The following is a 19,465-nucleotide window of genomic DNA, read 5'->3' as shown; positions in this document are numbered from 1 at the left end:
TAATCACAACTTGCCATGTGCTAACTTTGGCCATTTTAGCATTTTGCAAATCCCATTGACATTTAGCAAGTCAGCTAAATTTACGCATGCTGCTAACAATGCTAGCTGTTACGTCCGCTATAAGCCTTGGGGGCTAGCGGGTATGACCCGCAGGGTGATGTGATGAGTCTAGTGCAGCCATCCTTGGATAGCATAGTTGCATGCCTCCTGCTTGCTGCCTCTCGCTTCCAGGAACTGCCGCTGGCTAGCTGATCAAGAACCAAGCGATGGAAAAGCAGAATGTGTAAGTCTTTCCTCGCCAGTACATAGCCTCTCCATCACCAAGACCTTTGCTGTGCCTCCTCGTGGCAGTCCCCAGTAACTGTGTGCCTTGCGGCCTCAGGCTAAACTGCATAGAATCCCCCGGGGTGGATAGCTTTGCCTTCATCCAGGCTACCACCATCTGTCTGACCAGTGCCTACTGGCTAATCACTTGGTTATAGGCTACGGGAGAAAACCCCTAACGAAAAATCTGTGGCGATGACCCGCATTAGGCAGTCACCAACAGACCGGTGCTCTGGCAGTCCTCTGTAACCCCATGCGGCAGAAGGTCGTCATGAGCTTTTCATGCCACTGGAGGACGCCACAAAATTCCCTTCACAATAGCGTCATGGAATGTCCGCACACTTTTGGATGTGCGTGATCTCTCCTGCCGTCCGCAGCGAAGAACAGCCCTCGTTGCACATGAACTAAACCGATACGCATTGACATAGCCGCCCTGAGCGAAACTCGCTTACATGGGGAAGACTCAATCACGGAGGGGGGAGAAAGCTACACCTTCTTCTGGAAGGGTCATCCAGAAGGCTCCCGTCGTCTACATGGAGTGGGTTTTGCCGCCAGGACAAGCCTGCTTCACAAGATCCCAGAGTCTCCAGTGGGTAAAAGCGAAAGGCTCATGACGTGGCGTGTACCACTCACCAAAAATCGCCATGTCACCCTTATCAGCGCCTACGCCCCAACCCTGGATGCATACCTCGCCATAGAGGGAACGCCTCCCACCGACAAGCTCATACTCCTCGGGGATTTTAACGCGAGGGTGGGCTCTGAGAGTGGGCTCTGGACCGGAACACTTGGTCAGCACAGGGTTGGTAGGCTCAATGATAATGGGCTTCGCCTCCTTACACTCTGCTCTGAACATCAGTTAATCATCACCAACACCCTGTTCCAGATCAAGGATAAATTCAAGACCTCCTGGCAACATCCTCACTCCAAACATTGGCACTTCCTTGACTATATTATCACCCGTCGTAGAGACAGGAAGGAGGTCCTAATCTCCAGAGCGATGCGTGGAGCGGACTGCTGGACTGACCATCGAATGATTAAGCCAAATTTCAGATGGAAGTCCGCCCCCAACTGAAGAAAACAACGCCAAACAAGAGACTCAACTGTGAAGCATTCAAATCCAAACACTCTGTAGACCAGCTCAGAGCACAGCTTGCAGAAAATTTGTCTGCAATCCCTGATACCCACCTGGACCCTGACATCAACACCTGCTGGAACTCCCTAAGGACTGCCATCCATCAAGCAGCAGAGGAATCCCTTGGGTACACCAGGCGTAAACATCAGGACTGGTTTGACAACAGTGCACCGGATATCCATAAACTTCTCCAGGCAAAACACAAAGCCCATGCTGCTTACCTCTGAAAAGGACATTTTCACCAATTTCCCAACCACTCCCCCAGTCGACCACCTGGACTCCCCGCCTACCTTTGCTGAGGTCTGAAAAGCCATCAAGGGCCTAAAAAACAACAAAAGCCCAGGCCCTGACGGTATCCCAGCTGAGGAGCTGAAGCTTGGTGGCTATCTCCTCACCCGCAAACTTTGCCAGCTGATTGACTCCATCTGGTCCTCTCAAGCCATCCCCCAGGAATGGAAGGATGCTGCTATAATAACCATCTTTAAGAGGAAAGGTGACAAAGCCGACTGTGGAAACAACAGAGGAATTTCCCTGCTCTCGGTTGCTTGGAAAGTTCTTGCCCGGGTCATGCTCTCTCGTTTAGTTACTCACATCTCTGAGAACATCCTGCCTGAATCACAGTGTGGATTCAGAAGAGATCGCAGTACTACTGACATGATCTTTGTAGCCAGGCAGGTACAAGAAAAGTGCCGGGAACACCACCAGGATCTGTACATCGCCTTCATCGACCTGTCCAAGGCATTTGACACCGTAAACCAGAATCTCCTCTGGGACTTACTGGGAAGGCTGGGGATTCCGCCAAAGTTCCTCAACATCCTGAGACAACTTCATGATGGAATGCGAGCCTGTGTCCGCATTGGAGGCCAGCAATCCCCCTCTTTTAATGTGAAAGTCGGGGTCAGGCAGGGAGGTGTCTTAGCCCCTGTCCTATTCAACCTCTTTCTCTCAGCAGTCACTCTCCTCTCACACAAAGCTCTGGGAACCACAGGCCTTCACTAAAATTACAAAACAACAGATCCTAGAACTTCAGTATGCTGACGATTGTGCCCTCCTTGCCCACACGCCAGACTCTCTACAACGTGCACTTAACGTGTTCTCATCCACGTTCAGTGCCCTAGGACTCAAGGTCAACATTTCAAAAACACAGATCATTGCGCAACACTCTACCCACCAGTCAGAAGTGCCTGTCTTCAACATTGATGGCCAGCAGCTCACCATAGTTCCACATTTCACCTACCTCGGAAGCGTCCTGTCCCCCGCCTGTAACATCGATAATGACATCCAGGTCCGTGTTGGGTTAGCATCTGCTGCCTTCGCTAGGCTCAAAACCAGAGTCTTCCTGAACAGAAACCTGACAGTTCCCACCAAAGCAGCTGTTTACAAAGCAGTTTGTCTGTTCACACTACTATACGGCTCCGAAGCCTGGACCCCTTACCAAAGCCACGTCAGAATCCTGGAGAGATACCACATCCGCTGCCTGCAACGGATTCTGGGTCTGACCTGGGAGGACAGAGTCCCACGTGTGGATATTTATGACCGGACCCAAACACCCAGCATCCAAGTGTTCCTTGCGCAAAGACATCTGCGCTGGGTGGGGCATGTAATCCGCATGCCCGCCCAGAGGCTCCCCCGACAGATCCTCTATGGCCGACTCCAGGAAGGCTGTAGGTCTCCTGGGGGTCAGCGGAAACGCTACAAGGACCACATAAAAACCCTCCTGAAGCGCTGTGCCATCCAGCCTTCGGCACTGGAAGTCTTGGCTGCTGATCGCCACACCCGGCGCAACTGCAGTCACGGCGGCATTGCTCATCTCCAGGAGCAGACCACTGAGAGGAGAAAACAACAACGTATACAGCAACATCAGCGCGCTGCAGGGGCCCCCCTCTCAAGCGTGGACTACATGTGGCAAACCATGAGGGTCGCGCATTGGCCTGTACAGCCACATGCAATGGCATATACGAAATCCCCCTCAATAACCCATTACTGGAGCAACGTCATCATCGTAACCGATGGACAGCCATAAGCAAGTAAGCAAGCCTTGTTGGCATTATTTTTTGTTACCAACAGATAGGAGGGCTTTTTAAAAATTTCTGTCAGAATTTTTTCGAGTTATTGTTGTTAATTTTAGTAGTAACAGACCTGGTGTGAAATAAACATGTAGTCGCACACATGGAAACAAGCTGGTCACTGCATGAAACAAGACACTCAGTGAGAACTGATCCCATTCAAGACGGTGTATTTATAAACTATGTCTGTGGATCCAGACATTTATTTATTTCATTCAGGGCAAATGTCAGATTTACTAGGATGTGCTTGTATTGTGTTACGTATTGTAAGAATAGTTGGTCACTTTGTCATATCATACATCCAAATATATACAGTGCTAGAAAATGTGGGGGGGTGGGTTCACTTAGTGGTTGCCACGGTAACACAGCAGCTTTGTCTGGCCGTGTTTCCAAGGTTATGTCAAGTTGGACTTTGTGTTGTTGTTTGCCAAGTCAACCGCAACCGACTTGTATGACGTAACACACACACGCACACGCACACACACACTTAGTACGTACAGCCGGGACCACTATGATGAGCATGCAGGCCACTCCGGCCAGCAGCAGAGCCGGGGCGCACGTCTTCTTGCGACCAATGCGGTCCATGGCGAAACAGCCCACCAGATAAGAGGGAAGCTCCACCGCACCTGTGGAATCAGCCAATGGCAAAAGGCCTTAGTCAGCAGCTACCAAGCAAACATTAGCATGTTACCATGCTAATGGTTAGCTGATATTTTATCGTTGTGAAGATGCTAAAAAAACGCAACAGTACCGTATTTTCCGCACTATAAGGCGCACCTAAAAACCACAAATTTTCTCAAAAGCTAACAGTGCGCCTTATAACCCGGTGCGCTTTATTACGATTAATTTTCATAAAGTTTCGATCTCGCAACTTCGGTAAACAGCCGCCATCTTTTTTCCCGGTAGAACAGGAAGCGCTTCTTCTTCTACGCAAGCAACCGCCAAGGAAAGCACCCGCCCCCATAGAACAGGAAGCGCTTTAAGCAACCACCCGCCCCCGGAAGAAGAAGAAAAAACGCGCGGATATCACCGTACGTTTCATTTCCTGTTTACATCTGTAAAGACCACAAAATGGCTCCTACAAAGGACAAGGATCCGGTTCATAAAAAGACGCAATCTCTCCATCCGCACACGGATTACTACCGTATTTCACAGCAACTGATATTCCTGTGGAACGGGAGCACGTACGGTGAATATTCGCACCACAGGGAATGAGAAGTCATCCTTCACTGTGGTTCTAGCTTGCCATGCTAACTTCCACTCATGGTGATATTCAAAAGGAAGACCTTGCCAAAAGAGACCTTTCCAGCCGGCGTCATCATAAAAGCTAACTCGAAGGGATGGATGGATGAAGAAAAGATGAGCGAGTGGTTAAGGGAAGTTTACGCGAAGAGGCCGGGTGGCTTTTTTCACACAGCTCCGAAGGCGAACACACCTTCACTAAGACGGGCAGATAGCGCCGGTCGACATACGCCAACATCTGCCAGTGGATCGTAAATGCCTGGGCAGATAGTTTCGGTCACAACTGTGGTCCGAGCTTTCCGGAAGGCAGGATTCACAGAACTGCTGCACAACAACAGCGACACTGAATCCGATGACTTCGACGAGGCGGAGCCGGCCATTTTTGGATCCCACGCTTGCGCAACTTTTCAATTCGGACACCGAAGACGAAGAATTCGAAGGATTTACGAATGAAGAATAACTTCAGAAGGTGAGCGCTATGTTTATTTTGTGTGTTGTGACATTAACGTTCGAGCAACATTATGTTGCTATTTATTGCTCTACACCATTTTGAATTTTACTATGTTTGTGATTGCACATTTGCGTACATTTTGGGACAGAGTTGTTAGAACGCTGGTTTTCAATATATTATTAAAGTTTGACTGAACTATCTGACTGTTTTTTTGACATTCACTTTAGCGCAGCGTTTTTTTGACATTCACTTTAGCGCAGCGTAGGCGCGGCTTATAGTCCGGGGCGGCTTATTGGTGGACAAAATTATGAAATATGTAATTCATAGAAGGTGCGGCTAATAATCCGGTGCGCCTTATAGTGCGGAAAATACGGTAAAAGACAGGTTATATCTTCAGGTTAACTAAAACAAATGTTTTGTTGTGGTTGTCTAAAAATAGTCTGAAAATAATATCTAAGTATTTGTAATATCAATTCACGAGTGTTTCAAATCATAATGCTTGGCCTCCATACACAGTCGGATATTTTCACAATAGATGAAAGAAGTGAAGATGTTTTATAGCATGTCAAAATAACAATAATAATAATATTAGTAATAATAATTAGCTTTATTGTCTCCGAGGAGAAATTTGTCTTGGACATCAAGACACAGTGTTTTACATACATGCATACATGCATGCATGCATACATACATGCATACATGCATACATGCATACATGCGGCGATGACCAAGAAGAACGCGGAGTTGGAATATAATTACAACATTTTATGTACATATTTATATACAGATTGGAACAATTAGTGATTCACTGAAATATATTTATAAATTGTGGTTCTTATAAAATATAAAAGCTAAAATGTCTCTTAAAGCTCTGCCCCTTTAATTAGTGAATACTAAATAATTTAACTTTAGCCTACTACTACAACCATATTATTTACCAGCAACATGAAGTGAAACAGAGGCAGAGGTGTCCTGCCACAGTCAGTCAACCTCCTCCTCCTCCTCCTGCTGCTGCTGAACAGGTCGCACCTGTGGTCCGGACTGTAGGCCTACCTCCTCTCCAAGTCGAGCCCTTTTCGGCCGTTGAAAATATTTTTCTATACTCATCTGTGTGAAGGAGTGAACATCCAACATTAGAATTTATTACTAACGAGCAGAACCGCTCTATGTACAGTGCCGTCTAACCTTAAGCGGCAGCAGCTCAACACATGCAGGGTTCAACGTTAAGGTTTTTTTCTACTTGCCTGACTTCTCAAATCTACTTGCCCCAATATTTTTACTTGTCCTGCCTAGGTTTTTTTCTGGCTGTGTAGTGCTCATGGCTTATATCTTACTAAAATTCTTCCCGTTGACTATTTACAACACTACACAGTATTTATTATTATTATTATCTATAATTACATTTAAATGGCATTGCATACATGTAAAATAAAATGCTATTTCACATTATTTGACCAGTAGCAGTTACACCCATCTGAACAGGTCAGCCACCTGTTTAAAGCCCGATCACAGTTGAAATCTTGCCTTTAATGGCCAAAACATTAACCTGGACAACATTTTAACAGCTGGTTGGCTCAGATTTTATTCTTTTCATTGCATTCACATGTTGCAGTGGACAGTGGACAATTTAGCTTCAGTCCATGTGTGTTTATTGACAACAGGGTTATAACCTGGACACGTTAGGTCGTCGGTATTGTAACACGTGACTGTTACTACGTGCGTCTGCCCGGTCCCTGAGTCAAACAGCGGCGGTGTTAATGAAGCAGCGTCAGGCTGCTCACGTCAGTGAAACGCAAGGTGAAATCGCGGATTAACGTTAAATATATGACGAGCCGCGAGCGATGCAGCTATAACCTATCTACCTATAACACCTGTAAAAATGAAGCAATGCTACCACGCTAGCAAGCGTTAGCTAGCCGGCTATGAGCCACCAAACTGCTAACTGTCGCCAAAAGGCACCATTTAAGTTTTTTTCCCCATGGCATCCTGGATCAAGGCTTTCAGCAGCTTTTGGACGTTTGAGGTAGAAACGTAGGAAGCGCCATCATTATGAAAAGTAGCCGGCGAGTATTTTGATCCCGTCCGTCCGTCCCTCTTCTTCTTCTTCTTCTTCTTCTGGCCCACCAGGTGAATTAAGTGCTATTGGCGGAGTTACAATGCATAGTAGGCTACCGCCACCTACTGCACCGGAGGTGTAACTACAAGCAACATTCACAGACAGTCCCATTGCTTTTATGAGCGGTCGAGCGAGTCAAAAGCCGAAAAATCCATTTGTGGCGGACGTAATTCTTTTGTGGCGGGCCGCCACAAATAAATGAATGTGTGGGAAACACTGATGCATACTTGCATACTTGCATACATACATACATGCATACTTGCATACATACATACATACATGCATACATACATACATACATGCATGCATGCATGCATGCATGCATGCATACATATATACATACATACATACTTGCATACATGCATACTTGCATACATGCATACATACATGCATACATGCATACATACATGCATACATGCATGCATGCATGCATACATACATACATACAGTTCATCCGACAATACAGTGACAACAGTGAACAGTGTAACCACAATAGCACATATTTATTGAGCTTATCTTATCAAACGTATAATTTTCTAGTATTGTTGTATATCATATGATGTAATATGTCTTCTATTGAATGTTACATACCCTTTTTTTAACAAAATAAAGTGTCCGGCGCACAATAACTTAAATCTGAGATGTCAAGCTAATCATTTTAGTAGGTTTACTAGGTATCGATCCTATCGACATCTGGATCGATCACCCCTGCTTGGTGTACTCTTGCTCGGTGTGTGTGTGTGAAGCATGCTTAGCTATTCCTTTCCCTGTCGTCCTCCAGTGATACTGGTACTTGGAATAGACTTAGTTTATTTTCCGCCGTGTTTGTGAGGATTCGTATCTTAGAAGCGACCTTGCACTGTGGATGAACGCGTTTTGTTGCATCTTGCTCTCAAATTCATGTGTGTAACAAGGAATATGGAAACGTCATTGTGTCTCACTGAGCGTGCATCACTTTCACGTGAGGACAATCTTTTTGTAAACCCTGGCACACAGCTGTGGTAAAGGTAAAAAAATAATTAAAAAATCAACCATTTTTGGAGTTACATACATTTGATGTACTTATTTCTGGGCCGAAACGTACAAGGAAGAAATTGGGAATTGCATTTGTTCATTGAAAAAGCATGAATACAAATCATGTTGTTTTTTTTTCCTCCATGAAAATTACACATACTTTTATTTTCTATTGACTAAAATTAGACAAAAAAGGTATTTCTTTTTTTTAATATATATATATTTTATGAAAAATGTGTGTATATACAGATTATATACAGTTAAATATGGTTTTAATATTGGGAGAGTAAACATTTTTGTTGTGCTTGAATAAAACTAAAAACATTTTGTTCCACATTATACAAAACCCAAAACCAGTGAAGTTGGCACGTTGTGTAAATGGTAAATAAAATCAGAATACAATGAATACAACATATGTTGCCATCCAAGCAACGTCTTTTTCATGGACGCCCCTGCTTATTTCAGCAAGACAATGCCAAGCCACATTCTGCACGTGTTACAACAGTGTGGCTTTGCAGTAAAAGAGTACGGGTACTAGACTGGCCTGCCTGTAGTCCAGACCTGTCTCCCATTGAAAATGTGTGGCACATTATGAAGCGTAAAATACCACAACAGAGACCCCGGACTGTTGATCAACTTAAGCTGTACATCAAGCAAGAATGGGAAAAAATTCCTCCTGAAATGTTTCAAAAATTGGTCTCCTCAGTTGTCAGTGTTGTTAAAAGGAAAGGCCATGCAACACAGTGGTAAAAATTCCCTGTGCCAACTTTTTTGCAATGTGTTGCTGCCATTAAATTCTAAGTTAATGATTATTTACAAAAAATAATGAAGTTTCTCAGTTCGAACATTAAATATATTGTCTTTGCAGTCTATTCAATTGAATATAAGTTGAAAAGGATTTGCAAATCATTGCATTCTGTTTTTATTCACGAATTACACAACGTGCCCACTTCACTGGTTTCGGGTTTTGTATATTTGGAGATTTGCTGATGTCACAGCAACAGCCGCACACTTACCAGCCAGGAAGAGGTTAATGTACTGATTCCCTCCAAGGTTGACGGAGCCCAGAGAGAAGACGTAGTATCCCAGGCTGCCAATGAACCAGATGGCCCACACGGTGCACGTTCGTCCCGCCATCCTCCAGCTGCCGAACAAATCCAAGATGGACAGCTTCTTCTCCCCCTCGGCCGGTCTGTCCGACATCTTCTTCTCCAGTAGAGCTTTTTCGTTTTGTTCTGACTCCAGGAGCTCCTCCACCTTGAGCCGCGACTCCAGGCCGTTGACGCGGGCCATGTGATCCAGGAGGGTCTGGGCGTCCTTGTAGCGACCCTTGGCGATGAGGTAAAAGGGCGTCTCGGGGAACTTCCAGCAGAAGAGCAAGAAAGGCGAGGTGCAGAGGGAGAGGATGATCTGGTAGATCCACCACACTCGCACCAAGTAGCCCGTCAGAGCCACGACCATGATGCCCACTGCGAAGGCGGCGTGCACGTGCATGGAAGTCCAAGTGCGCACCTTGATGCCAGTGAACTCTGTCACGTAGACAAACACCACGACCAGATAGCCGCTGGACGCCTGGTGGAAGAAAGAAGTAGACGACCAACTAAACTCTTCAATCAACTATTTCAAATCCTATACCTACTTTTTTATGATGGGATAACAAACCTCTGCCATCAGGTCAATAAAAGACCTTTGTTTTTAGTTTCAGAGGTAAAACAAGAAGAAAAAAAAAATATTGTAAACAATTTAAAACTAATTATTTTCATCGTATAGTTTTATTTTAGTTACTTTTCTATTACAAAATAAATTAGTAAATGTATTATATTTATTTATTTATTATGTATACTGTACGTACAAAGCTAAATAAAAAAAATTCAAAAGATTAAATTTCGGTTGCTTTTGATTTTATATATATATATATATATATATATATATACATACACACACATATATATTATTGTTTTCACTTTATTAAAAAGGTATTTTTCTTTTTATTAAATTTATATATATATATATATATATATATATATATATATGTATGTGTGGGAAAAAATCACAAGACTACTTCATCTCTACAGGCCTGTTTCATGAGGGGTTCCCTCAATCATCAATCATCATCTTAGTAGTCTTGTGATTTTTTCCCACACATACATATATTGCGCTCTACCACGGTATCGAGCACTATTTTTTGGATAATCTTATTAAGATATATATATATATATATATATATATATATATATATATATATATATATATATATATATATATATATATATATATATATATACACACACACATACATATATATATATATATATATATATATACATATATATATATATATATATATATATATATATATATATATATACACGCCCCGCCATCGCAGTATATATATATATATATATATATATATATATATATATATATATATATATATATATATATATACATATATATATACAAACAAGTTTAACAAAAAGAAAAACACTTTTTTAATAAAGTTAAAACAATAATATATTTATATTATTATTTGTTTTTGGGTTTGTTTGTTTTGTTTTGTTTTTTATTTTTGCTTTTATTAAAAAAGTCTATTTTATTTTTGTTAAACTTGAAAAATAAAGACATTTTGTAATAATTTACTGGTTGAGTTATTTTTTATTACAATAATAACTAAATGTATTATACACTCTATAATGTAGATATAAATCAAACAAAAAAATCTAAAATGTTACATTTTTGTTTGTCTTTGCTTTATCCAAAAAGATAAATGAATAGAAATGCAACAACAATTTTATTTATTTAATAAAAAATCTATTACGTTTTTTTGTTCATCTAAAAAAATGAGAAGTACTTCATTTTTCTTATAATTATTTATGTTTTTTGATTTTATTTGAAAAAAAACTTTTGTTTTTTTGTGTGAAGAAAAGTATTTTCCTACAAGTAAAAACAACCCCTCCCTTAAATTAATTTCATTTTTGTGGCATTAAAAAACAAATACATACTTAATTTCTTTGCAAAAACAATCCCAAGAATGCATCAGTTCATCAATTGCAGCTTGACACCTTTTTACACGGATTACGTTCAATACTGTAAGTTTTTGCTGGCTAACGCTGTGTAAAAGCCTGCGTGCGCTTGCAGAGTGGTGCTGTGTTATGTGGGAGTTGTTTACCAGAGTCTGATTCCATGTGAAACACGTCAGCTGTGTGGGGGGGGGGGGGGGGGGGGGGTGCAGGATCAACTTTACAGCTGCACAGGCCAGTAATTGGCATGATCAGAGCAGCTTATGAGCTGTTATTGTTGTGTTGAGTTGCATGTGAAGATGCACAACAACGAACTCACCATAGCCAGCAGGAAACGCAGCGCCACAAAGAAGTAGTAGTTTTTGGAAAAGGCAACAAACACGCCGAGGGCAAACTGACAGACGCTGGTGAACATGAGGATCTTCACTCGGCCCACCCTGAAGGAAAAATGAATTGTTGGCTTATGACTGCATAGCGTTTGTCTGTCCCCTCTTAAGACAAAAATACATGTGATCTTGTCTCACATAAGAATTGTGAATGATAGGCACATTTTTAAAAAGTGCATTCCCACAGGAATATGTCCATGTTGCATAGAATGTCACTGCTGTGTTCTGTCCTTTCTCTGTCTGTCCCCTCTTAAGAAATGAAGCCAATGTTGCATAGAATGTCACTGCTGTGTTCCGTCCTTTCTCTGTCTGTTCCCTTTGAAGGAACAATGCCAGTTTTGCATATGTGACTGCAACTCTTATGTTCCTTTTCCCTGTCGGTCCCCTCTTAAGGAATGATGCCAATGTTGCATATAATTTAATTGCTGTGTTATGTCCTTTCTCTCTGTCTGTCCCCTCTGTAGGACCGATGCCAGTTTTGCATTGAACATCACTCATGTGTTCTGTTCTTTCTTTGTCTGTCCACTCTTAAGGAATGATGCCAATGTTGCATAGAACGTCACAGGTGTGTTCTGTCCTTTCTTTCTGTCTGTCCCCTCTTAAGGAATGAAGTCAATGTTGCTTACAACGTCACAGATGTGTTCTGTCCTTTATTTCTGTCTGTCCCCTCTAAAGGAATGAAGTCAATGTTGCTTAGAACGTCACAGATGTGTTCTGTCCTTTATTTCTGTCTGTCCCCTCTTAAGGAATGACGCCAATGTTGTATAGAACATCACTGATATGTTCTGTCCTTTCTTTGTTTGTCCCCGCTTAAGTAATGATGCCAGTTTCGTATAGAATGTCACTGCTGTGTTCTGTCCTTTCTTTCTGTCTGTCCCCTCTTAAGGAATGATGCCAATGTTGCATAGAACATCACTAAAATGTTCTGTCCTTTCTTTGTTTGTCCCCTCTTAAAGGGGAACATTATCACAATTTCAGAATTGTTAAAACCATTAAAAATCAGTTCCCAGTGGCTTATTATATTTTTCGAAGTTTTTTTCAAAATTTTACACATCACGCAATATCCCTAAAAAAAGCTTCAAAGTGCCTGATTTTAACCATCGTTATAAACACCCGTCCGTTTTCCTGTGACGTCACATAGTGAAGCCAACACAAACAAACATGGCGGAAAGAACAGCAAGCTATAGCGACATTAGCTCGGATTCAGACTCGGATTTCAGCGGCTTAAGCGATTCAACAGATTACGCATGTATTGAAACGGATGGTTGTAGTGTGGAGGCAGGTAGCGAAAATGAAATTGAAGAAGAAACTGAAGCTATTGAGCCATATCGGTTTGAACCGTATGCAAGCGAAACCGACGAAAACGACACGACAGCCAGCGACACGGGAGAAAGCGAGGACGAATTCGGCGATCGCCTTCTAACCAACGATTGAAATGTGTTTGTTTGGCATTAAAGGAAACTAACAACTATGAACTAGGTTTACAGCATATGAAATACATTTGGCAACAACATGCACTTTGAGAGTGCAGACAGCCCAATTTTCATCAATTAATATATTCTGTAGACATACCCTCATGTCAGCAGGCCAGGGAAGCTAAGGTTGATATTCTTCTCTTGATCATCTTCGGGACAGTGTGAGCCAAGACATCCAGGGGGTTTAGCTCGCTCGTCTGCGGGAACAAACTGCCGCCATTGCTTGCCGTGCTACCGAGGTCCTTTGTCCCTGAATTGCTCACACACTCCGGCAGATTCAATGGGGGTCTGGCGGCAGATTTCTTTGACTTTATCGTTGGAAATGCATCTGCTTTGAGTGTCGCAGGATATCCACACATTCTTGCCATCTCTGTCGTAGCATAGCTTTCGTCGGTAAAGTGTGCAGAACAAACGTCCAATTTCTTGCCACTTTCGCATCTTTGGGCCACTGGTGCAACTTGAATCCGTCCCTGTTCGTGTTGTTTCACCCTCTGACAACACACCGACGAGGCATGATGTCTCCAAGGTACGGAAAACAGTCGAAAAAACGGTAAATAACAGAGCTGATTTGACTCGGTGTTTGAGAAAATGGTGGATTGCTTCCCGATGCGACGTCACATTGTGACGTCATCGCTCCGAGAGCCAATATTAGAAAGGCGTTTAATTCGCCAAAATTCACCCATTTAGAGTTCGGAAATCGGTTAAAAAAATATATGGTCTTTTTTCTGCAACATCAAGGTATATATTGACGCTTACATAGGTCTGGTGATAATGTTCCCCTTTAAGTAACGATGCCAGTTTCGCATAGAATGTCACTGCTGTGTTCTGTCCTTTCTTTCTGTCTGTCCCCTCTTAAGGAATGATGCCAATGTTGCATAGAACGTGACTGATGTGTTCTGTCCTTTCTCTATCTGTCCCCTCTTATGTAACGATGCCAGTTTTGCATAGAATGTCACTGCTGTGGTTATGTCCTTTCTCTGTCTGTCCCCTTTTAAGGAACAATGCCAGTTTGTCATATGTCACTGCGACTGTTATGTCCCCTCTGAAGAAATAATGTTGCATAGAATTTAATTGCCGTGTTCTGTCCTTTCCCTGTCTGTCCCCTCTTAAGGAATGATGACAATGTTGCAGAGAATGTCACTGCTATGTTCTGTCCTTTCTCTGTCTGTCCCCTCTTAAGAAATGAATCCAATGTTGCATAGAATGTCACTGCTGTGTTCTGTCCTTTCTCTGTCTGTCCCCTCTTAAGAAATGACGCCAATGTTGTATAGAACATCACTGATGTGTTCTGACCTTTCTTTCTTTGTCCCCTCTTAAGGAATGATGCCAGTTTTGCATATGTTACTGCGACTGTTCTGTTCATTATCCATGTCTGTCCCCTCTTAAGGAATGATGTCAATGTTGCATGTAATTTAATTGCTGTGTTCTGTCCTTTCTTTGTTTGTCCCCTCTTAAGGAATGATGCCATTGTTGCATAGAATGCCACTGATGTGTTCTATCCTTTCTTTCGGTCTGTCCCATCTTAAGGAATGATGCCAGTGTTGCATAGAACATCACTGCTGTGGTTATGTCCTTTCTCTGTCTGTCCCCTTTGAAGGAACAATGGCAGTTTTTCATTTGTCACTGCAACTGGTATGTTCCTTTTCCCCTGTCTGTCCCCTCTTAAGGAACAATGCCAGTTTTTTTTATAAGTCACTGCAACTGGTATGTTCCTTTTCCCCTGTCTGTCCCCTCTTAAGGAACAATGTCAGTTTTTCATAAGTCACTGCAACTGGTATGTTCCTTTTCCCCTGTCTGTCCCCTCTTAAGGAACAATGCCAGTTTTTTTATAAGTCACTGCAACTGGTATGTTCCTTTTCCCCTGTCTGTCCCCTCTTAAGGAACAATGTCAGTTTTTCATAAGTCACTGCAACTGGTATGTTCCTTTTCCCCTGTCTGTCCCCTCTTAAGGAACAATACCAGTTTTTCATAAGTCACTGCAACTGGTATGTTCCTTTTCCCCTGTCTGTCCCCTCTTAAGGAACAATGCCAGTTTTTCATAAGTCACTGCAACTGGTATGTTCCTTTTCCCCTGTCTGTCCCCTCTTAAGGAACAATGCCAGTTTTTCATAAGTCACTGCAACTGGTATGTTCCTTTCCCCCTGTCTGTCCCCTCTTAAGGAACAATGCCAGTTTTTCATATGTCACTACTGCAACTGGTATGTTCCTTTTCCCCTGTCTGTCCCTTCTTAAGGAACAATGTCAGTTTTTCATAAGTCACTGCAACTGGTGTGTTTCCTTCCCCTGTCTGTCCCCTTTTAAAGAACAATGCCAGTTTTTTATAAGTCACTGCAACTGGTATGTTCCTTTTCCCCTGTCTGTCCCCTCTTAAGGAACAATGCCAGTTTTTCATATGTCACTGCAACTGGTATGTTCCTTTTCCCCTGTCTGTCCCCTCTTAAGGAACAATGCCAGTTTTTCATATGTCACTGCATCTGGTATGTTCCTTTTCCCCTGTCTGTCCCTTCTTAAGGAACAATGCCAGTTTTTCATAAGTCACTGCAACTGGTGTGTTTCCTTCCCCTGTCTGTCCCCTCTTAAAGAACAATGCCAGTTTTTTATAAGTCACTGCAACTGGAATGTTCCTTTTCCCCTGTCTGTCCCCTCTTAAGGAACAATGCCAGTTTTTCATATGTCACTGCAACTGGTATGTTCCTTTTCCCCTGTCTGTCCCCTCTTAATCAATCAATCAATCAATGTTTATTTATATAGCCCTAAATCACAAGTGTCTCAGAGGGCTGCACAAGCCACAACGACATCCTCGGTACAAAGCCCACATAAGGGCAAGGAAAAACTCACCGCAGTGGGACGTCGAAGTGAATGACTATGAGAAACCTTGGAGAGGACCGTATATGTGGGTAACCCCCCCCCCCTCTAGGGGGACAGTTTTTCATAAGTCACTGCAACTGGTATGTTCCTTTCCCCCTGTCTGTCCCTTCTCAAGGAACAATGCCAGTTTTTCATATTAAAGTTAAAGTTAAAGTTAAAGTACCAATGATAGTCACACACACACTAGGTGTGGCAAAATTATTCTCTGCATTTGATCCATCACCCTTGATCACCCCCTGGGAGGTGAGGGGAGCAGTGAGCAGCAGCGGTGGCCGCGCCCAGGAATCATTTTTGGTGATTTAACCCCCAATTCAATTGTCACTGCAACTGGTATGTTCCTTTTCCCCTGTCTGTCCCCTCTTAAGGAACAATGCCAGTTTTTCACAAGTCACTGCAACTGGTATGTTCCTTTTCCCCTGTCTGTCCCCTCTTAAGGAACAATGCCAGTTTTTCATAAGTCACTCCAACTGGTGTGTTTCTTTTCCCTGTCTGTCCCCTCTTAAGGAACAATGCCAGTTTTTCATATTAAAGTTAAAGTACCAATGATAGTCACACACACACTAGGTGTGGCGAAATTATTCCCTGCATTTGACCCATCACCCTTGATCACCCCCTGGGAGGTGAGGGGAGCAGTGAGCAGCAGCGGTGGCTGCGCCCGGGAATCATTTTTGTGATTTAACCCCCAATTCAATTGTCACTGCAACTGGTATGTTCCTTTTCCCCCGTCTGTCCTCTCTTAAGGAATGATGTCAATGTTGCATAGAATTGAATTGCTGTGTTCTGTCCTTTCTCTGTGCCAGTTTTGCATTGAATGTCACTGATATGTCCTGTCCTTTCTTTGTTTGTCCTCTCTTAAGGAATTATGCTAATTTTGCATGAAACGTCAATGCGACTATTCTGTCCCCTCTCAAACACCGCGTGCCTCTGCTCACCTGTCAGCAATGTCCCCAAAGACGAGGGCCCCGACCAGCACCCCCAACATGAAGGTGGGCTGGCACAGCTTGGCCAGCCAAGCTCTGTCACAGACTAGGTCCCAGTCGGTCACAATACTCTGGTACACTTCGCTGTGATCGTAAGCAAAGTTCCCATCGCACACCTGCGCCGTTTTGTTGCCATCAAAGCTATAGGTGAAGTCTTTGGGGTCCATCCGCAGGGCTCGCTGACACCGGCTCAGCTCCCACTGTAGTCCGTCATGAGTCCTCACCACCAAAGGGCCTGTCCCAGCTTTGAAGGCCGGCAGGAAGTCCTCCACGTGATGTCCTGTCAGGTTGCCGAACAAGACCTCCGTGACGTTGCCGGGGACACCGCAGACAAAGTTGGGGGTCTCCACCAGGAAGACGGAGGACAGGTAGTGGATCCCGCAGGCCATGGCTTGGAAGGCGGCCGCAAAGTAGACGCATGCTTGGAACCTGCGGATGAAGAAAAGATGTGTGCTTAACTGAAAAAGCATGTCTTTTTGGAGAAGGAAAATACAAATGTTAGTGGTTACATAAAGGATAAATGTATCATTTTTATGCTTTACATAAATGTAAGTATTTTTCAGATTTTTTGCAGATACGTGCTTTTCATTGTATAGTAAAGTACCAATGATAGTCACACACACACTAGGTGTGGTGAAATTACTCTCTGCATTTGACCCATCCCCTTGTTCCACCCCCTGGGAGGTGAGGGGAGCAGTGAGCAGCAGCAGTGGCCTCACCCAGGAACCATTTAGGTGATTTAACCCCCAATTCCAACCCTTGATGCTGAGTGCCAAGCAGGGAGGTAATAGGTCCCATTTTTATAATCTTTGGTATGACTCGGGCGGGGTTTGAACTCACAACCTACCGATCTCAGGGTGGACACTCTAACCGCTAGGCCACTGTGCCAAATAACACGTAAATATGCTGAGATATGTATTGATGACATCAAATAAACACTTTGCAATGCATGTTGATGAGCTGAAATGCCTTGGAAAAAATACAATGTAAGTTATACACACGTTACGGGGACGGCGTGGCGCGGTTGGGGGAGTGGCGGTGTCAGTCACCTGAGGGTACCTGGTTTGAGCCCCAGCTTCTACCAACCTAGTCACGTCCGTTGTGTCCTCGAGCAAGACACTTCACCCTTGCTCCTGATGCGTCGTGGTTAGCTCCCGCCATCAGTGTGTGAATGTGTGTGTGAATGGGTGAATGTGGAAATAGTGTCAAAGCTCTTTGAGTACCTTGAAGCTATACAAGTATATTCCATTTACCATTTATATATTGTAGAATGAAAACCATGCAGATTCACATGAAACTTTTTTTTTCTTTTTTTTTTTTACAAAATATGACAATTTATTAATGAAAATATTTTAAAATATATTTTACATTAATTTACAATTTTGGAGTTACATGCTTTTCACTATAAGGCAACAATATATTGATGAAAGTACCAGATACCGCATAAGTATGCCTTCTACTGGCTGGGAGGGGTATAGAGAACGACACTTTCTACATTGTCCATTAAAAAGCATGTATACCCAAATGTGATTTTTTTTTAATCGAAAAAGAAATACATATTTTAAAAAAGGTATATTAAAAATAAAATCTATACAATTATTATAAAATAAAAATATTATATATATATATGTATATATATATATATATATATATATATATATTTATATATATTCATAAATATATACATAATTATTTATTATATTAAAAGAAGATTTTTTAAATGTGACTTCTAAATTTAGACTCAACCTGCATAAAAGCATGCAAAGCAAACATTGCACAAAGTTATTACTTTTTGTGTGAAGATTGTTGCTTTTCCAACCCCTCCAACTTATGATGTGCATAAAAAAATAATAACACAAGTTTGCATACCTTTTAAAATGTCCTAGCTCGTCGAATATCCTCTCTACCGTCATTTTGCCAGGGGCTCCTCGGTGTGTGTGTTTGTGTGTGTGTGTGTGTGTGTATGTGTCCACTATTGGTCCACGTCAACTGCAGCACAAATTTGGACTAGGGTGGGAGTGTGGGAGGAGCACACACACACACACACACACACACACACACACACACACACACACACACACACACACACACACACACACACACACACACACACGCACTCTCCTGTTTGCCATGTTCTAATTTCACTCCAGCTGTGACTGATCAAAAGAGGCTTAATAATTGTTTGCAAAACTACAGACATTGATTCTTAGCTGAAAAGTTATATATTCATTTTTTTCGTACTAATATAGTTGAGCTTCAGCAGGAATGTTTGGTCCAAACATGCTGCCTCAAAGTAACCATTGAGCTTCTTTTAAATCAACCCGTTTACACCAAAGAAAACACACTGAACAGGCGTGACATTTATAGCGCATACAGAGTGAATGCAGAAAA

General features: G+C 42.6%; 1 protein-coding gene across 1 annotated transcript in view; it reads right to left on the bottom strand.

Annotated features, from left to right (window-relative positions):
- slc22a16 (solute carrier family 22 member 16) overlaps positions 1-19,037 on the bottom strand; it is a 29,292-nt gene extending 10,255 nt beyond the window's left edge. Inside the window, exons 1-5 of the mRNA XM_061929398.2 lie at positions 18,944-19,037; positions 17,027-17,503; positions 11,685-11,802; positions 9,362-9,917; positions 4,021-4,148 (exon numbers count right to left, since the gene is read on the bottom strand). Of these exons, the coding sequence (XP_061785382.2) occupies positions 4,021-4,148; positions 9,362-9,917; positions 11,685-11,802; positions 17,027-17,503; positions 18,944-18,987 (1,323 nt within the window). The 5' untranslated portion in view covers positions 18,988-19,037. The remainder of the gene's footprint in view (positions 1-4,020; positions 4,149-9,361; positions 9,918-11,684; positions 11,803-17,026; positions 17,504-18,943) is intronic.
- Positions 19,038-19,465: the final 428 nt, after the last annotated feature.

Source organism: Nerophis lumbriciformis, linkage group LG34 (assembly GCF_033978685.3).
Source record: "Nerophis lumbriciformis linkage group LG34, RoL_Nlum_v2.1, whole genome shotgun sequence".
Taxonomy (NCBI): Eukaryota; Metazoa; Chordata; class Actinopteri; order Syngnathiformes; family Syngnathidae; genus Nerophis; species Nerophis lumbriciformis.
This window is presented reverse-complemented; position numbering and strand designations above follow the sequence as displayed.